The 18286-nt window shown below is 42.3% G+C and overlaps 1 protein-coding gene across 1 annotated transcript; it reads right to left on the bottom strand.

Moving 5' to 3' along the window:
* Nucleotides 1–9373: 9373 nt before the first annotated feature.
* Nucleotides 9374–11273, bottom strand: LOC141127835 (zinc finger BED domain-containing protein 4-like). The gene is made up of 2 exons (XM_073614659.1): nucleotides 9970–11273; nucleotides 9374–9872 (listed from the first exon to the last, which is right to left on the bottom strand). The coding sequence occupies exons 1-2, from the start codon at nucleotides 11271–11273 to the stop codon at nucleotides 9374–9376; spliced, it is 1803 nt and encodes a 600-aa protein (XP_073470760.1).
* Nucleotides 11274–18286: the final 7013 nt, after the last annotated feature.

The raw sequence follows: 18286 nt of genomic DNA, 5'->3' as shown, positions 1-18286 counted from the left end.
AAATTTTATTTTATAAAAACGGTATTATACTATGTGGCCCCTTTTTTACCTTCTATGAGCTACTACGTAACTGGGCTATACACGGGAGAATTGTGCCGGGAGCCTTAGAAACAACATTTGGATTTCATATTGTTCCACTGAGAGACCCCATCTCATTGCCTGGTGGCAATACAAGCATTACTGACTCAGGGGACATATGTCTCTATGAGTCCAACGGTTCCGGTAAGCCTGCATTGCTTCCATATGGGGGATCCAATTATTGTGCATTTCTTCTTTCCATTTCATCTATGTGGTGTATGAACACCACCATCTGTTTGGGACTTTTTTGATTTTCTATATAATAGATACATATTGAAGTGTTTTTCAGTACCAGTTTGAACGCATGGTGTTATGAACAACTGTTTGATACATCCTCTTTTGCTATCTCATTAGCTTTTGTCATTCATACTGCAGCAAGGTGGCCCGGCTGCACAAAATCACCTACAGGTAAGTGATTTGTGCCTGCCGCCCCCGCAGTGATTGGATTCTGAACTGATCAGGCATCAGGTCCAGGCCAATGATTTATGGCCTGGACTGCTGATCAGTTCTGACAAATGGCACGTTTACCCCTTGATCGCCCCCCCCCCCCAGTTAATCCTTTCACTTCCTGTCACAGTGTCACTAAGTGCAATGTACAGATTTTTTACTGACCACTGTATTAGTGTCACTGGTGATGCCAGTTAGCATCAGCGGAAGTTAGTGGCAGTTAGCGTCAGTCCCAGATAGGTTCAGTGTACCGGCCATATATTCCCTAATAAAGTTTTAACCCCTGATCACCCCCAGTTAGCCCTTTCACTCCCTGTTGCAGTGTCATTAGTACAGTGTACGGATACTTTTTCTGATCACTGTATTAGTGTCGGGTGACGCTAGTTAGCTTCAGTCTTATATAGCGTCAGGGTCCCGCCACATATTCCCTAATAAAGTTTTAACCCTCTGATCGCCCCATAGTTTACCCTTTCACTCCCTGTCACAGTGTCATTAGTACAGTGTAAGGATTTTTTTTTCTCATTACTGTAGTGTCACTGGTGATGCCAGTTAACGTTAGCATCAGTTAGTGTCAATCCCAGACAGCGTCAGATTTTATCCCTTTGATTGCCATCTATACACCTCCATTACTCGAATAGTGTCTGAACGCATCAATATCTTTAATGTGATCATAACTATACTAGCATCCCCAATAGTATAGTGTTTTCCAAAAATGCGGCGCTAGCAGGATCAGCCTCAACACCTGCCAGCACCTGTGTTTAGCCCCTCTGCCCTCCCTAAACAAGTGCATTATCAGTAGATCACTATCACTTCCAATACACAGCACACAAAACCATAAGGCCAGACGCTGGTACAAAAAAGTGTCTATATCCTTTTTCCAATTGGCTCTGTTCAACGCTTATGTACTATACAAAGCATCAGGAAGAAGTGGATCCTTCCTAAAATTCCAGGAAGAGATCATCACAGCCCTTTTGTGTCCAGAAGGTGCTGTGGCCCAATTTCCCAATCCAGATGCAGTGAGCCAGCTGCATGAGAGGCATTTTCCTGGATGTCCTCCCTGGTACTCCTACCCAAAGAGCACCCCAAAAATGATGCCGTGTCTGTAGCAAGCATGGATACAGGCATGACACCCACTATTTTTGTCCCTCCTGTCTTGGCGAACCTGGTCTCTGCATCGGGGACGGTTACCACACACTAGTGGATTATAAGTATAGGGTACAGCACGGCACAGTCTAGGGCACACATTCACACAGGGTCTCGAAAGATGTTAGATGGCTATCGCATTTTGTGAGACCCTAACCTGTGAACGTTTATAGTTACAATAAAAGTGTAAAAAAAGAAGAAAAAAACATTAAAAAAGCCAAAAATAGTTGTTGTTGTTTTATTGTTCTTACTGTTTTCTGTATTTTATGCTATACTCTAATGTTTTATTGTTAACCATTGTTTGCTTTGCAGGTATGCCATTCTACTGTTTTACTGTACTGTTACTGTGTTTTATTTTTAACCATTGTTGGCTTTGTAGGTATAGCTGCAGCACTGATTTGTTTATTTTGACAGCAACAGGATTTGCTCTCACAATGCGTAAGACAGCGACTCCAGTGCTACCCAATTACACTACAAGCAGTGGGAGGGGACGTCCCCCCGTCTCCTTCCATGGTTTTCTCTGGCTCTCCTGTCCCACCAGGGAACCCGAGAATGCAGCCAGTGGTTCCGCCAGCTGACCATAGAGCTGATCAGAGACCAGAATGGCTCCAATCATCTCTATGGCCTAAGAAACCGGAAGCTACAAGCATTTTGTTACTTTGGTTTCGCAGGATATAAACAGCGCCATTGGAAAATTGGGAAAGGATCTGATCACACCAGTCTTGGTGTGGTCAGATGCTTTAAGGGCAGAGGAGAGATATAGAGTCTAATAGACCCCAAGTTTTTCAAAAAAGAGTATCTGTCACTACCTATTGCTATCATAGGGGATATTTACATTCCCTGTGATAATAATACAAATGATAATAAAAAAAAAATTAAAGGGACAGTGTAAAAATAAAATAAATAATAATAAAAAAACATTAAAGCACCCCTGTCCCCCCCCTCCCCATGCTTGCGTGCAAAGGCGAATGCAAGCTTCGGTCTCGTGTTGTATGTAAACAGCAATTGCACCGTGCATGTAAGGTATCACCACTAACGTCAGATCGAGGGCAGTAATTCTAGCAGTAGACCTCCTTTGTAAACCTAAAGTGGTAACCTGTAAAGGCTTTTAAAAATGTATGTAGTTTGTCGCCGCTGCACAGGCAGGTCGCAAATATAAAACATGCCGTGTTTGGTATCTATGTACTCGGCATAAGATCTTTTATATTTTACCAAACATTTGGGCAATATAGTGTGTTTTTGTGCATTTAAATTCAAAAAAGTGTTTTCTTTCCAAAAAAATTGCGTTAGAAAAATCGCTGTGCAAATACTCTATGGAAAAAAAATTGCAACAGCCACCACTTTATTCTGTAGGGCCTCTGCTTTAAAAAAATATAAAATGTTTGGGGGTTCAAAGTAATTTTGTAGCAAAAAAACTTTTTTTCATGTAAACCAAAAGTGGCAGAAAGGGCTTAGTCTTCAAGTGGTTAGAAGAGTGGGTGATGTGTGGCATAAGCTTCTAATGTTGGGCATAAAATGCCAGGACAGTTCAAACCCCCCCCCCCAAATGACCCCTTTTTGGAAAGTAGACACCCCAATATATTTGCTGAGAGGCATAATCCATGGAATATTATATATTTTGCCACAAGTTTCATATTTTTTACACAAAGTTGTCACTAAATGATATATTGCTCACACATGCCATGGGTATATATGGTATTACACCCCAAAATCTATTCTGCTGCTTCTCCTGAGTATGGGGATACCACATGTGTAAGACTTTTTGGGAACCTAGCCACGTACAGGACCTCGAAAACCAAACACCACCTTCAGGTTTTCTAAGGGTGTAAATTGCTCATTTCACTTCCGCACTACCTGTCACACTTTCGGAGGCCATGAAATGCCAAGATAGCACAAAACCCACCAAAATTACCCATTTTCTGAAAGTAAACACCCCAAGGTATTTGCTAGGAGGCATGGTGAGTATTTTGCAGATCTCATTGCTGCCACAATTTTATGGAAAATGAAGAAAGAAAAGGAAAATGTATTTTTTCTTTTCTTTTTTAAATTTTCAAAACTTTGTGACAAAAACGAGCAATTTACGCCCTTTGAAATTCTGAAGGTGCTGATTGGTTTTCGGGGTCCTGTACGCGGCTAGGCTCCCAAAAAGACTCACATATGTGGTATCCCTGTACTGAGGAGAAGCAGCAGAAAGTATTTTGGGGTGTAATTCCACATAAACCCATGGCATGTGTGAGCAATATATAATTTAGTGACAACTTTATGAAACTTGTGGCAAAATATATAATATTCAATGGGCTCAACATGCCTCTCAGCTAATTCCTTGGGGTGTCTACTTTCCAAAAAAGGGTAATTTGGGGGGCGGGGGGGGGGGTAAATTCTAGTGAAAATACCATAGATGCTATAACTTTTGCGCAAACCAATAAATATACGCTTATTGATTTTTTTTTTTTTACCCAAAACATGTGGCTGAATACATTTTGGCCTAAATGCATGACAAAAATTGAGTTTATTTGTTTTTTTTTATTATAAAAAAAGTAGAAAATATCATTTTTTTTCTAAATTGTTGTCACAATCAGTTGTTTTTAGTTTATATTGCAAAAAATAAAAATCCCAGTGGTGATCAAATACTACCAAAAGAAAGTCCTATTTATGGGAAAAAAAGACCCAAATTTTGTTTGCATCTAATTAGCAGCTCTTAATTAGGTTTTCTGCAGCATTTAATGATTCTTGCTAATGATCACTTGAGTATGCTGAGTACCTACACTGTTCATACATCATTCATGGCAAAGTAGCAAAGCAAGTTGCAGTGGCAGCAGTGGACCCAGGTTACAACTTTTTCTAAAAAAGATAATTTAACTTCACAGGCTACTTTTGTGCTAATAAGGCAAATCTGAGCTAATTTAAAAAACAAAACAAAACATAAAAGTGGAGTTTAAGTACATATACAGCACCTATAAGATCTTGTTGGACATCCCATTTCAAAATTATGGGTCCTATTAGCCCCCACTCTTCTGGGAAGGATTCACCCAAAATGTTGTGTGTCTGTGGGGATTTGTGTCGATTCAGCCCAAAAAACACTTGTGAGGATTTGTTTGGAGATGTTAGAAATTTTCTGTTCATACAATTTGCACTTTAAAAATGGGTATGAAAATTGCATGTGCGCCAAAAATGACAGGTTTTGAAAAATGAAGTACTCGCCTGTCCAACTTGATAGGCTCAACTTTCCTGATCTACCTCACACACAAGTTTTTATAAATCCAAAACTGGTTTGTAGGCGCTCACGTGTCTTGAGAAAGATGGGCGGAGCTTCATCAAAACATTGACAATAAAAACACTGCTGTTTTTGATATTCCTCCTCTGGAAGACCCATGAGTGTGGGTGAGCACCTGGACATTTACTTTAAACATATAGTGCCATGGCTACCCTTGGCACTGTCACACAAAGATTCTGATAGGCCACTGATATAATCTTTGTCTTGGGCATGCTTGGATCTTACAGTGGACCTGAACAGGGTTATATCATTTGCTGCAGTTATTTCTTACCTTTGGGAATAGCAATCAGCCTGTTTCCATTTAGCACAAGTCTCTGTAATGAAGTCAGGAATGCACCTTTCTCATTCTTCTCATTCATTGACATCTTGTAGATCTGGTTATTTTTGAGGTTTAAGGTTTCCAGAGATGCAAACTTGTAGAAGACATTTAGATATAATGCTGACATCATATTATAACTAAGATCAATGTGTGTGGTGGTCCTTATGCATCTTTGTAAATGGTTTGAGGAAGTCACATTCTTGGTCGTCTGATCCAGGAAGAAGTGATCTCCAAGAGTGGTAATTCCTGTGGATCTGCAGTTCAGAAAGTGGACATTGTTCCACTGACATCCAGAATAACTAGAGGCAACTTCATGGCATCCGACAGAGCTAGCAAGAAGGCCAGCAATCACCATGAATAAACAGGGACCTTCCATAATTGTTACTGTGTAAAGGAAAAACAAACCTCTGATGTTAAAACAAACTTGGCATCAACCAAAATACTGAATTTAGGCATGTTACTTTTCCCAAAACATCTCTCACATATTACATTTTTTGTGTTTAATATCACTTTAAGCCAGTCAAGTGGCCGCAACTCGCCAACCTGTAAGGAAGACCGGGTGAAGATGGAAGCCTCTGCAGTGGTGACAGCACACTGCTGAAGGACTTTGTTCCAAGGTAAGTCTTTCATAATGTCCTAGTATGGCTTTACCTTGCAGGAGGGAATCTTTTTTTTTTTGTTTAGGTTTACTACCACTTTAAGTATGTTTGAAAATGTACGACCCCTATTCCAAAAGAGTTGGGAGGCTGTGTAGAATCTACGTACAAACAGAATGCAATGATTTGCGAATTTCATAAACCCTATTTTATTCACAATAGAAAATAGAAAACATATAAAATGTTTAAACTGAGAAAATGTAAGAAAAAAGTAATTTTGAAATTGATGGCAGCAACATCTCTCAAAAAAGTTGGGACAGAGCAACAAAAAGCTGGCAAAGCGTGTGGGATTACCAAGGAATAGCTAGAAGAACATTTTGGAACTATTTCAGGTTAATTGGCAACAGGTTAAAGAGGAAGTAAACCCTCTCTAAAAAAAAAAAAAAAAAAAAAAAAAAAAAAAAAAAAACACCCTGCAGGACAAAGGCATAGTGAACTAGTATGCATACAAGCTCATTATGAATTACTTACCTGAGATTGAAGCCTCGTTCTCCTCCTCCGTCACCCCCATGATACCCGGAGTGACTTCCTGGTATCGCTGCTCCGGCGCTGTGACTGGCCGGAGCAGCGATGACGTCACTCCAGTACATGCACGCGGGAGCCGTCAGTGACTGCATGATCGCCTTCACTAACGGCACGCTCAGTGCACCTGCGCCGTTGACATCAGTGCCCGTTTTTAGGAAAGTATCTCCTTAACCGTGTAGGTTAAGGAGATATTTCTTGCACCTACAAGTAAGCCTTAATCTAGGCTTACCTGTAGGTTAAAGTGGTCTGTAAGGGTTTACAACCACTTTAATACAATGATTGGGTAAAAAGAGCATCTTAGAGAGTGCCTCGGAAGTAAAGATGGGCAGAGGTTCACCAATCTGTGAAAAGATTGTCAAAGAATTGCAGACTAATGTTCCTCAACGTAAAATTGCAAATACTTTAGATATATCATCTACACAGTATATAATATAATCAAAAGAGTCTGAGGATCTGGAGAAATCTCTGTGCACAAGGGACAGGGCTGAAATGCAATATTGGATGCCCGTGATCTTCGGGCCCTCAGGTGACACTGGCATGATTCTGTGATGGACATCACTAAATGGGCTCAGGAATACTTCCAGAAATCAATGTCTGTGAACACAGTTCTCCGTGCCATTTTTTCCTTTCAATTGTTTTTAATACATTAAATTTTAACTGTAATAATGCTATTTATACTATATATTACTGCCCCAGTCATATGTAATTTATATTTATAACAGAAATATCACAGAATTATATTGTAGTCAGTTTCCAACAATCAGGTAGCTGTTGAATTCAATATTAGTTAAAATAAGGCATATCAAAAAGTTGGAAAGTCCTGCACTTATCCTCCCACCTTGGTGGGGCAAAATGAATATAAAATGTGACTACTAAATAAAATCAATAAAAACAATAAAGAAAACCTGCAACCAAAAAGGTCTGAACCCCTGACACAAGCATAAATAATTAAAAGAAAAAAAAAGACAAGGCATACTTTACAAAACATACTGTGAATCCAGTGTGAGATTAGGCTATCCGAGGTATAGCATGATAACAAAGTCATATTACCGTCTCAATTTTATTAGAGCCCACGAAAAGCTCCTGTTTTAGAAGACTGCGAATTAGCACTAAAATTCCCTAGAAAACTACCAAAGCACATGAATGATTGTGAAAGTTTGTGGATGTATTATAATGGTGTAGTTTAAAGCAGAATAGGCCCCAGAATCAGTGACACTCTTCTGTATTGTGAGAATGGATTTGCATGTTCCAAAACAAATCAACTTGAAATCTATAAGTTAGAAAACAAGGGAGGAATACCTGAAGATTGTACCCTCCGTCCTCTTCGAGATCACCCAGGTCCTTAGAACTTCTCACATTGTTTGTTTACATCCAGATATTCCATTTTTTGACATCTGCTATAAACCAAGACTCAAACCTTGGACTAAAAACAAAAAAGCATGAGGACTTCATTAGCCCTTTAGTCAATGGCTTGCTGCTCTGGGAATCTCAACATCTAGACTAAGTACAGTGTTATGGGTGTGCAGCTGACCACAATTCCCAGTCTTGCTCATTTTATTACTGTACAAAGTCTACAGAATTTATTACTTGGGATACACATAGTGAATGTGCAATCATTCGCATAGTTGTACCTAATAAACTCAGAGATGATGACAGGTAATTATTAGCCAATATGCCCATGAACCAAATGAGGCCACAACATACTCTCTACTAATATGCGAGAGGCACCAATAAATATGGCTTTAACCACTTGACCTCAGGGAGGTTTTACCCCCTTCATAACCAGGGCATTTTTAGCGATTTGTGCTATTTTACCTGGCAATTGTGTGGTCATGCAACACTGTACCCAAATGAAATTTATACTATTTGTTTCACATAAATAGAGCTTTTTTTTAGTGGTATTTGATTACCACTGGGTTGTTAATTTTGTATTATATAAATGAAAAAAGACTGAAAATTTTGAAATATAAACAATATTTTTACTAATGCCGCATACACACGATCGGACTTTCCGACAACAAAACCGTGGAATTTTGTCCGAAGTGTGTTGGCTCAAACTTGTCTTGCATACACACGGTCACACAAATGTTGGCCAATAATTACGAACGTAGTAGCATACTAGACATACTACTTGGTTTCTCAGCTCTTTAGCGCCACCCTTTGGGCTCCTTCTGCTAATTTCGTGTTAGTAGAAGTTTGGTGAGTGTTGATTTGCGCTTTTCTTTTCGCGTTTTTTCAGCGCTTTTCAGTTAATTTCTGAATGGCCGTTCATCAACCAGACATGTTGCGGAACTGGAGGAGATAACGTGTTATTTATTATTGGCCTTGGAGTTATTGCTTTGACATTATTTTTTGGGTTGAATAATGATTTGATTTGGTAAATTTTCTATATTTTTGGATGCATAGGATGCACTTTTTGGTTATTTTCTATTGGCAGATAGCATGTCTAATTTTTTTCTTTTAATGCACAATTAAAAAATTGTGGAGAATAATACTTGGCTATGTGTTTTACTTCAAATGACAGTTTGGGAGTAGGCACTTACATTTTAAAAAACACAATGTAATAGGGTTGTCCCGATACCACTTTTTTAAGACCGAGTACAAGTACCGATACTTTTTTTCAAGTACTCGCCGATACCGATTACTGATACTTTTTTTTAATGTCATGTGACAGTTTTCAAACCACAATACACTCTAAGTAATGATATCTTCTTTATAATTATGAAGAACTGTAACTCAAGACACAAAAGAATAAAACTGTTTTATTTGCTTGTGTCGCACAGTAAACTCAAAGAATTATCACAGAACATGTCGATAAATACAAAAAATATATTTTACAACATCAAAATATATTAATAACAATAACAACAATAACAAATGTAAAAAAATCACACAACCAACCAAAAGTTACAGGCAATATAGCTAATAGAATTATTTCTTAAAAGTTAGTGGCAAATTCTTTTTGAGGAATAAAAGCATCTCTGCATGTTCAGCCATTAGCCTGTTTCTGCTATCAGTAAGGACATTAGACGCTAAGCTGAACAGTCTTTCACTTTCCACACTACTGCATGGGGCAGAAAGATATTTTTGGGCCATTTTAGCCAGAGTTGGAAATCTCACTTTATGAACTGCCCAGTACTTCAGGGGTTTCTCTGAACGAGGTACAGTGATCTCTCCCAAGTAAGCTTCCAGCTGTATAGTAGCAGCTTTTGGAGCACTGCTCTCAGATGTAGATGATCCTTCACCAGCAATTTCTGCAAATACACTGTCCAGACTGGTACTTGGCTGGTCACGGTGAGGCCTTTTGGAAGCTGGTTCTTCATGCTGCTCAGATTCAATTGTCTCTTCAAAAATGTTTTGCAGTTCCAGTACTAACATTTCTTTTGCCTCCCTGGAAGTGTCAGAATTACAGAAAAAACGATCTTTATACCTAGAAGAAAAAAATAAACAACAATGAATGAATGCAGCATATTCTTTCTGTGAATTAAGAAAACAATTACATTTAATAGCAGAAAAAGTAACATTACCTTGGATCGAGTAAAGTTGCGATACAGTAAAGTGGGTTTCGCTCAGTATCAGAGAAGCGCTTCTGCAAAGCAGCAAGCAAAGTGCTCTTCATTGTTTTGATACCTTGGTCCTCATCCACTTTTGCTAAAACTTTCTGTAGCACTGTTACTGCAGGAATTACATCAGAGGCAAATGCATCTGAACAACTCACTTGGCGAGTCATCTCTTCAAAGGGAGCCAAGATATTGACCATCTTCTCCATCAGATTCCACTGGTTTGCAGTAATGGTGGCAGGGAGCTCATATTCAGACACATACACTCCAAGGGCCCGTTTCTGCTCAATCAGAGACTTCAGCATGTAAAATGTGCTGTTCCAACGAGTCTGCACGTCTTGCTGGAGTCTTCTTACTGGCTGACCAAGCTGTATCTGGATGTCCTGCAGCCGAGAGTATGCCAGGTTCGAATGTTTGAAGTGGCCAATTATTCTGCGCCCGACTCCCACAGCATCTGCAATGCTGCGCTGTGATAACAGTCCCTCTGAGACAGCAAGCTGCAGTGTATGTGCCACACATAAAATACTGGGAAGTCCAACAACTTCCATACCTTTTATCATGTTTTTGGTACTGTCCCGGACCACAACATGAACAGAACTTTTGGGAATCGCCCAAGTCTGAAGCATTTCCTCAAGTATGTTTGCTATTGCTTGACCGGTGTGGGAGCCTTCAAATTTTGTAGCGTGGAGCATGACCTGATGCAAAGAGAATTCGCCATCTATCCACTGCGCCGTTAAGCTGATGAGAGACAGTGGACTCACACTACTGCTCCAGATGTCGGTGGTGAAGCTAATTGCCTTTATGTCCTTCTGCAACATGATGTTAATGTGCTTTTTAACCGTGTCGTGGATCTTTGGTAAGATGATGTCTCTTATGTAATGGCGACTGGGAATGTCATACTTCGGCTCCAACACATTAAGAAATCGCTGAAAACCCATGTTCTCAACAATTGAAAGAGGTTGATCATCCAGAATAATAAATTGGGTGAGCGCCTCTGTTATTTGTACAGCTCTGGGGTTGTCTCTTGACAGCTTTTCTCTTCTAGCAAAAGTTTGCTGCAGAGTTGGCTGCTGAGTGCTACTGCTGCTACCGATAGCGGTAAATTCTCCATGCTCACTTTTATGTTTTAATTTCAAGTGCTTTATCAGGTTACTGGTATTGTAAGAACTGATTTTTGTACCACCTCTAGATAATTTTGCAGAACAAAGTTTGCAGTCTGCAATCCGTGGGTTGTCCTCGTTAATTTTAAAATACTTCCACACAGCTGACATTCTGCTGGTGTCTCTGTGCAGTGTTCACCGAAAGGCTCTGATAATTTGCTCGACCTTGGGTGAAAAAAAAAAAAAAACAATTGAGCGCAAAGTGTCCATTTTTTAACTACTTCGCTCTATATCATGCACTCTCACCCCCTTCCTGCCCAGGCCAATTTTCAGCTATCAGCGGATTGAGCGCTGTCACACTTTGACAATTGCGCAATACGCAGTCAAGCTACACTGTACTCAAATAATTTTTTCACACAAATATAGCTTCTTTTGGTGGTATTTATTTTATTTAATCACTGCTGTTTTTTTTTTTTTTAAAAAGAAGCTTTTCTTTGTTTCCGTCACAAAATTTTGTAAATAAGTACTTTTTCTCCTTCACTGATGTGTGCTACTGCTAATGAGGCTGCACTGATGGGGCATTGAGGTGGCACTGATAGGCTGCACTGATGAGGAGGCACTAATATGTAGCACTGATAGGATTGGGTGGCACTGATGAGGCAGCACTGATGGGGAGGCCCTAATATGCAGCACTGTTGGGCACTGATAGGATTACTTGGCACTGATATGCAGCACTGATGACCACTGATAGGTGGCACTGATTAAGCAGCACTGATAGGTGGCACTTACTTATGGGCACTGATAGGTGGCATGCACTGATGGATGGGCACTGATGGGTGGCACTGACTGTCTGGCACTGATAGACACCACTGAGTGATGAGCACTGATAGGTGGCACTGATTATGCAACACTGATGAGCACTGATGGGTGGCACACACTGATGGCTGGGCACTGATAGGTAGCACGCACTAATGGGCACTGATACGTGGCATGCACTGATGGCTGTCAATGACTGAGGTGCACTGATAGATGGCATGGCACTGATGAGCAGTGCACTAATAGGTGGCACTGATTATGCAGCACCGATGAGCACTGATAGGTGGCACTAATTATGCAGCACTGATAGGTGACACTACTGTTGGCTGGGCAGTGGCACTGAAAGGTGGCACTGATAGGTGGCATGCACTGATAGGTGGAACGCACTAATGGGCACTGATACGTGGCACGCACTGATGGCTGGCACAGACTGAGGTGCACTGATAGATGGCACTGATGAGCAGTGCACTAATAGGTGGCACTGATATGCAGCACCGATGAGCACTGATAGGTGGCACACACTGTTAGCTGGGCAGTGGCACTGAAAGGTGACACTGACTGATGGGCACTGATAGGTGGCATGCACTGATAGGTGAAACGCACTGATAGGTGGCACACACTAATGGGCACTGATATGTGGCACACACTAATGGGCACTGATAGGTGGCACGCACTAATGGCTGGCACTAATAGATGGCGCTGACTGAGCACTAATAGGTGGCACTGATGAGCACGGATAGGTGACACGCACTGATAGGTGGCACCGATTATGCAGCACTGATGAGCACTGATGAGTGGCACACACTGATGGCTGTGCGCTGATAGGTAGCACGCACTAATGGGCACTGATACGTGGCATGCACTGATGGCTGTCAATGACTGAGGTGCACTGATAGATGGCATGGCACTGATGAGCAGTGCACTAATAGGTGGCACTGATTATGCAGCACCGATGAGCACTGATAGGTGGCACTGATTATGCAGCACTGATAGGTGACACATACTGTTGGCTGGGCAGTGGCACTGAAAGGTGGCATGCACTGATAGGTAGAACGCACTAATGGGCACTGATACGTGGCATGCACTGATGGCTGGCACAGACTGAGGTGCACTGATAGATGGCACTGATGAGCAGTGCACTAATAGGTGGCACTGATATGCAGCACCGATGAGCACTGATAGGTGGCACACACTGTTAGCTGGGCAGTGGCACTGAAAGGTGGCACTGACTGATGGGCACTGATAGGTGGCATGCACTGATAGGTGAAACGCACTGATAGGTGGCACACACTAATGGGCACTATGTGGCATACACTAATGGGCACTGATAGGTGGCACGCACTAATGGCTGGCACTAAAAGATGGCACTGACTGAGCACTAATAGGTGGCACTGATGAGCACGGATAGGTGATACGCACTGATAGGTGGCACGCACTGATGGGCACTGATATGTGGCAAGCACTGATAGTGGCACACACACTGATGGCTGGTATTGACTGATGGCTGGCAGTGGCACTGGCTGGATGGGCACTGATGAGCACTGATTGATGGCTGGCAGTGGCACTTATGGGCATGAGAGCATTTACTCTTTCCTATGCTGCCTCTGCGACGCCCATCTTGGTACACCTTGCACTTGGCCTCAATAAAGCAGCAGCGGACATCTTATTACACCCAGCCTGCACTATATGGGCTGGGTGTAACAAGATGTCCGCTGCTGGCAGGGTGTACCAAGATGGGCGTCAGGATTTCTAAGCAGTGAGCACTGACCAGTGACAACAGTTTAACGGCAACACGGAGCGTCACATGAACTTCCATTACTGAATGTGACTGCTCCGTTCGCCGAGCCCTGCACTCTGCACTACCTGGCCTGCTTGATTACATGGAGGACTCGCTCTCCGCTCAGCTCTCTGCTCCGCCCGCTGACTCCGCTCCTGACTCCGCCCTGACTCCGCCCGCTGACTCCGCCGCTGACTCCGCCGCTGACTCCGCCGCTGACACCGCCCGCTGACTCCGCCGCTGACTCCGCCCGCCGAGTTCCTGTCTCCCAGTACAAGGTATCGGCTAAGGCATCGGGAGCATTTGTGCGAGTACAAGTACTCGCGCAAATGCTCGGTATCGGTCCCGATACCGATATTAGTATCGGTATCGGGACAACCCTACAATGTAAAATTGACAAGGGACAGCAACATAGTTGTATCTTTGTTCTTAAAAACTACAGGATAATGGTGTTGTGGTAACTTGCACAAATAAAAAAAAAAACATAATGATATTATTCTTGATATCACTAGAAAAAAAGCCTTTGAAAATTCATTTGCAAAAACTCCATCAGTATCACCAGCAAAGCAGCTTCATTATTATCCCATTAAAGAAGAAGAGAATGTGCGCTGCATTTGGAGATTTCATAATTTGCCACGTCACAAATGTTAATTCTACATTACAAATGCCAGTTTACAAGAGCGACCGCTTCTGCTTCCGAGCATGCGCGTTTGTACTTTGGACTTTTGTCCGACAGACTTGTGTACACACGATCGGAAAGTCCGACAACACACATTTGTTGGCGGAAAATTGAGAACCTTCTAGTCAACATTTGTTGGCAGAAAGTCCAACAACAAATGTCCGATGGAGCATACACACGGTCAGACTTACCGCCAACAAGCTCACATCCAACATTTCCCGTTGGAAAATCTGATCGTGTGTATGCGGCATTACTGTTATAAAACATATCCAATGAAAAAAAATAATCTAATTTCTTCATAAATTTAGGCCAAAATGTATTCTACTACAGGTCTTTGGTACAATAATCCCAATAAGTGTATATAAATTGGTTTGTGCGAAAGCTATAGCGTCTACAAACTATGATGTATATATTGAAATTTACGCAGTTTATAGACACTATACTGTAATAGAGGTGATCAGCAACTTATAGTGGGACTGTGATAGGGTGGTGGGCAATCTGCCGCTAACAAACACTGACTTCGCTAGTGACACTAATACAGTGATCAGTAATAATACTGTACACTTATGGCCTGTACACACGATAGGATTTTCCGATGGAAAATGTGTGATAGGACCTTGTTGTCGGAAATTCCGACCGTTTGTGGGCTCCATCACACATTTTCCATCGGATTTTCCGACACACAAAGTTTTAGAGCTTGCTATAAAATTTTCCGACAACAAAATCCGTTGTCGGAAATTCCGATCGTGTGTACACAAATCCGACGCACAAAATGCCACGCATGCTCAGAATAAATTAAGAAATGAAAGCTATTGGCTACTGCCCTGTTTATAGTCCCGATGTACGTGTTTTACGTCACCGCGTTCAGAACGATCGGATTTTCCGACAACTTTGTGTGACCGTGCGTATGTAAGACAAGTTTGAGCCAACATTCGTCGGAAAAAATCCATGGATTTTGTTGTCGGAATGTCCGATCAATGTCTGACCGTGTGTACAGGGCATAACACTGTACTGAAAACACTGGCTGGGAAGGGGTTAACATCTAGGGGCAATCAAGGAGTTTTCTGTGTTACTAACAATGAGTAACTTGTGCTGCTTTTACTTTCTGATCTTTTTTTTTTCTCTCTGCTTTTCAGGGAGAAGGAACAGTAAGATCGCCATTTCCTGTACACAGAGTTCTGTGTTTTTGTAAACACAGAACGCTGGGTGAGATTGGACACAGACGATCCGCAGTGGTAGTATTGTTATATGCTTTTATCTGGGTTCAGGCAAAAAGGCATACAATAAAATAATAGGTGGTTATCACAAATGTGTTGTATGCAGGCGTAACAGCCATGCCACCTTCTCAAATTCCTTACATTGCTTAGTGATAAGCATTCATGATTAGTAATGATGCTACAAGTGGGTTCCCTAGCTGTCCATTAGAAGAGAAGTATGGTCAAAGTTTTTTTTTTGCCATACTACTCTTCTAGGTCACAGGAGTGCACTGATTGCACTCCTGTGACCCAGATTCATCCAACAAGTGGGCTAAAGGCTGCTGTCACAGAGTGTGTCCAGGCTCTGGAAGGATCTTGACTTTAACGTCAGGCATAACTTGCTGCTTGCTGCTGAGAACCTTAGCCAGCCGCTCCTGCCCCCTCCACAGTTCAGTCCATAACTTTAACCACTTGAGCTCTGGAAGATTTGACCCCTTTCATGACCAGGCCATTTTTTGCTATTCAGCATTGCGCTACTTTAACTGGTAATTGTGCGGTTATGCAATGCTGTACCCAAAAAAAAAATTTTTTTTTTCACACAAATAGAGCTTTCGTTAGGGGATATTTGATCACCACTTGTTTTTTTATCTTTTGCAAAATAAACAAAAAAAGACCGAAAGTTTAAAGAAAAAAACTCCCCTATTTTTACTTTCTGCTACAAAACATATCAAATAAAACAATTAAAAAAAATCTATTTTCTTCATTAATTTTGGCTAAAATATATTCTGACACATGTCTTTTATAAAAAAAAAAAAAAAAACCCCAATAAGTGTATATTGATTGTCTTGCGTGAAAGTTATTGTGTCTAAAAACGATGGTATATTAACTGGAATTTTTTACATATTTTAATACTGCTAATGGTGGTGATTAGCGACATATAATGGGACTGTGACAGGGTAATAGGGCAATCTAAAACTAACTGATGCTGGGGGGGAACTGACTAACTGCCACTGACATCACCAGTGACACTAATACAGTGATCAGTGATAATACTATACACTGTCACTGTACTAATGACACTGGCTAGGAAAGGGTTAACATCTAAAGCGATCAAGGGGTTAAATGTGTGCCTAACAATGTGTAATGTGTGCTGCTTTTTATTACAGATCTCTTTGTTTCTTATCCCTGCTTTTAGAGATTGTTCCCCTTGTACAGAGCTCTGTTTTGATTGTCAACACAGGACTCTGGGCTGTGATCGCACAAAGCCGATCAGCAGGTCCCAGCCACAAATCATTAATTGTCTGGGAGTTGCTGACAGACTCCTGCTGTGTAAAATCACAGTGGGTGTTGGCGGGGGGGCACGCATGCGCACGCACTAAACCTGGAATCAGGGAGTGACATATGGGCCACATGTCCGCAGTACATTGTGGGAAGCTGGTCCGCAAGTGCTTAAATGAAAACGTGCTTTATTATTACTGATGACTCATTCATTTTTTGCTTGCAGCCTTTTTATACACATTTTTACATTTGGTGCACAGAATTTCTTTTCACGATTCCTTAAAGTGTTACTAAACCCACAACAGTATGCTTGTTATACTCTATTTGGAAACTAATGCCGCGTACACACGATCGGACTTTCTGGCATACTTGGTCCGGCACACTTTCTGACAGGACTTTCTGAACGGACTTGCCCACACACGACCGGACTTTCCGGCGGGCTAAATCCCCCCGTCTTTCCGACAGACTTTTGCCGGAGTTACGGCGGACTTGCCCACACATGGACAAGTCCGTTCATTTTGAACGTGACTCAGGTGCGACGGGACTAGAAAAGGAAGTCAATCTTGCCGCTTTTATCGGCGAGATTGACACCTTGCGAGCCCCGCCGCGGGTCATACCAGGCCCTTAGGTCTAGTATGGATTTTAAAGGGAAGCCCCCCCTACGTCGAAAAAATGGCGTGGGGTCCCCCCTAAAATCCATACCAGACCCCGATCCGAGCACGCAGCCCGGACGGTCAGGAAAGGGGGTGGGGACGAGCGAGCGCCCCCCCCTCCTGAACCGTACCAGGCCGCATGCCCTCAACATGGGGGGGTGGGGGCACCCTGCGGGGCCCCCCCACCCCAAAGCACCTTGTCCCCATGTTGATGAGGACAAGGGCCTCTTCCCGGCAACCCTGGCCGTTGGTTGTCGGGGTCTGCGGGCGGGGGGCTTATCGGAATCCGGGAGCCCCCTATAATAAGAGGGCCCCCAGATCCCGGCCCCCCACCCTATGTGAATGAGTATGGGGTACATGGTACCCCTACCCTTTCACCTAGGGAAAAAGTGTCAATAATAAAACACACTACCCAGGTTTTTAAAATAATTTATTAAACAGCTGGGGGGGGGGGTCTTCATCCGGCTTCGGGGGTCTTCTTCCGGCTTCCTGGTCGGATTGTTCAGCGGACTCTGGTCCGCCGGACCAAGTATGCCGGAAAGTCCGACCGTGTGTACGCGGCATAAGGCTTTAATTCTCCACATTGTGTAAAAAGGCTGTTTTAACCTGTCTTCTCTGACCCCCCCTTTTTTTACTGTCCCCAATCCATCTGCTGATACAACAGCAGAGCCTTGGAGGCACTCTATACATGCTCAGTTTGGTGTGTATTGCTAGAGTTTTTTTTTGGGAGGGTGCATGTGATCAGCACAGGGCCAATCAGCACTGTCAGGACAAAGGGTCAGGGG

This window comes from Aquarana catesbeiana, linkage group LG01, assembly GCF_042186555.1.
Source record: "Aquarana catesbeiana isolate 2022-GZ linkage group LG01, ASM4218655v1, whole genome shotgun sequence".
NCBI lineage: Eukaryota > Metazoa > Chordata > Amphibia > Anura > Ranidae > Aquarana > Aquarana catesbeiana.
The sequence above is the reverse complement of the archived record's forward strand: the minus strand, read 5'-3'. Positions and strand labels throughout refer to the sequence as shown.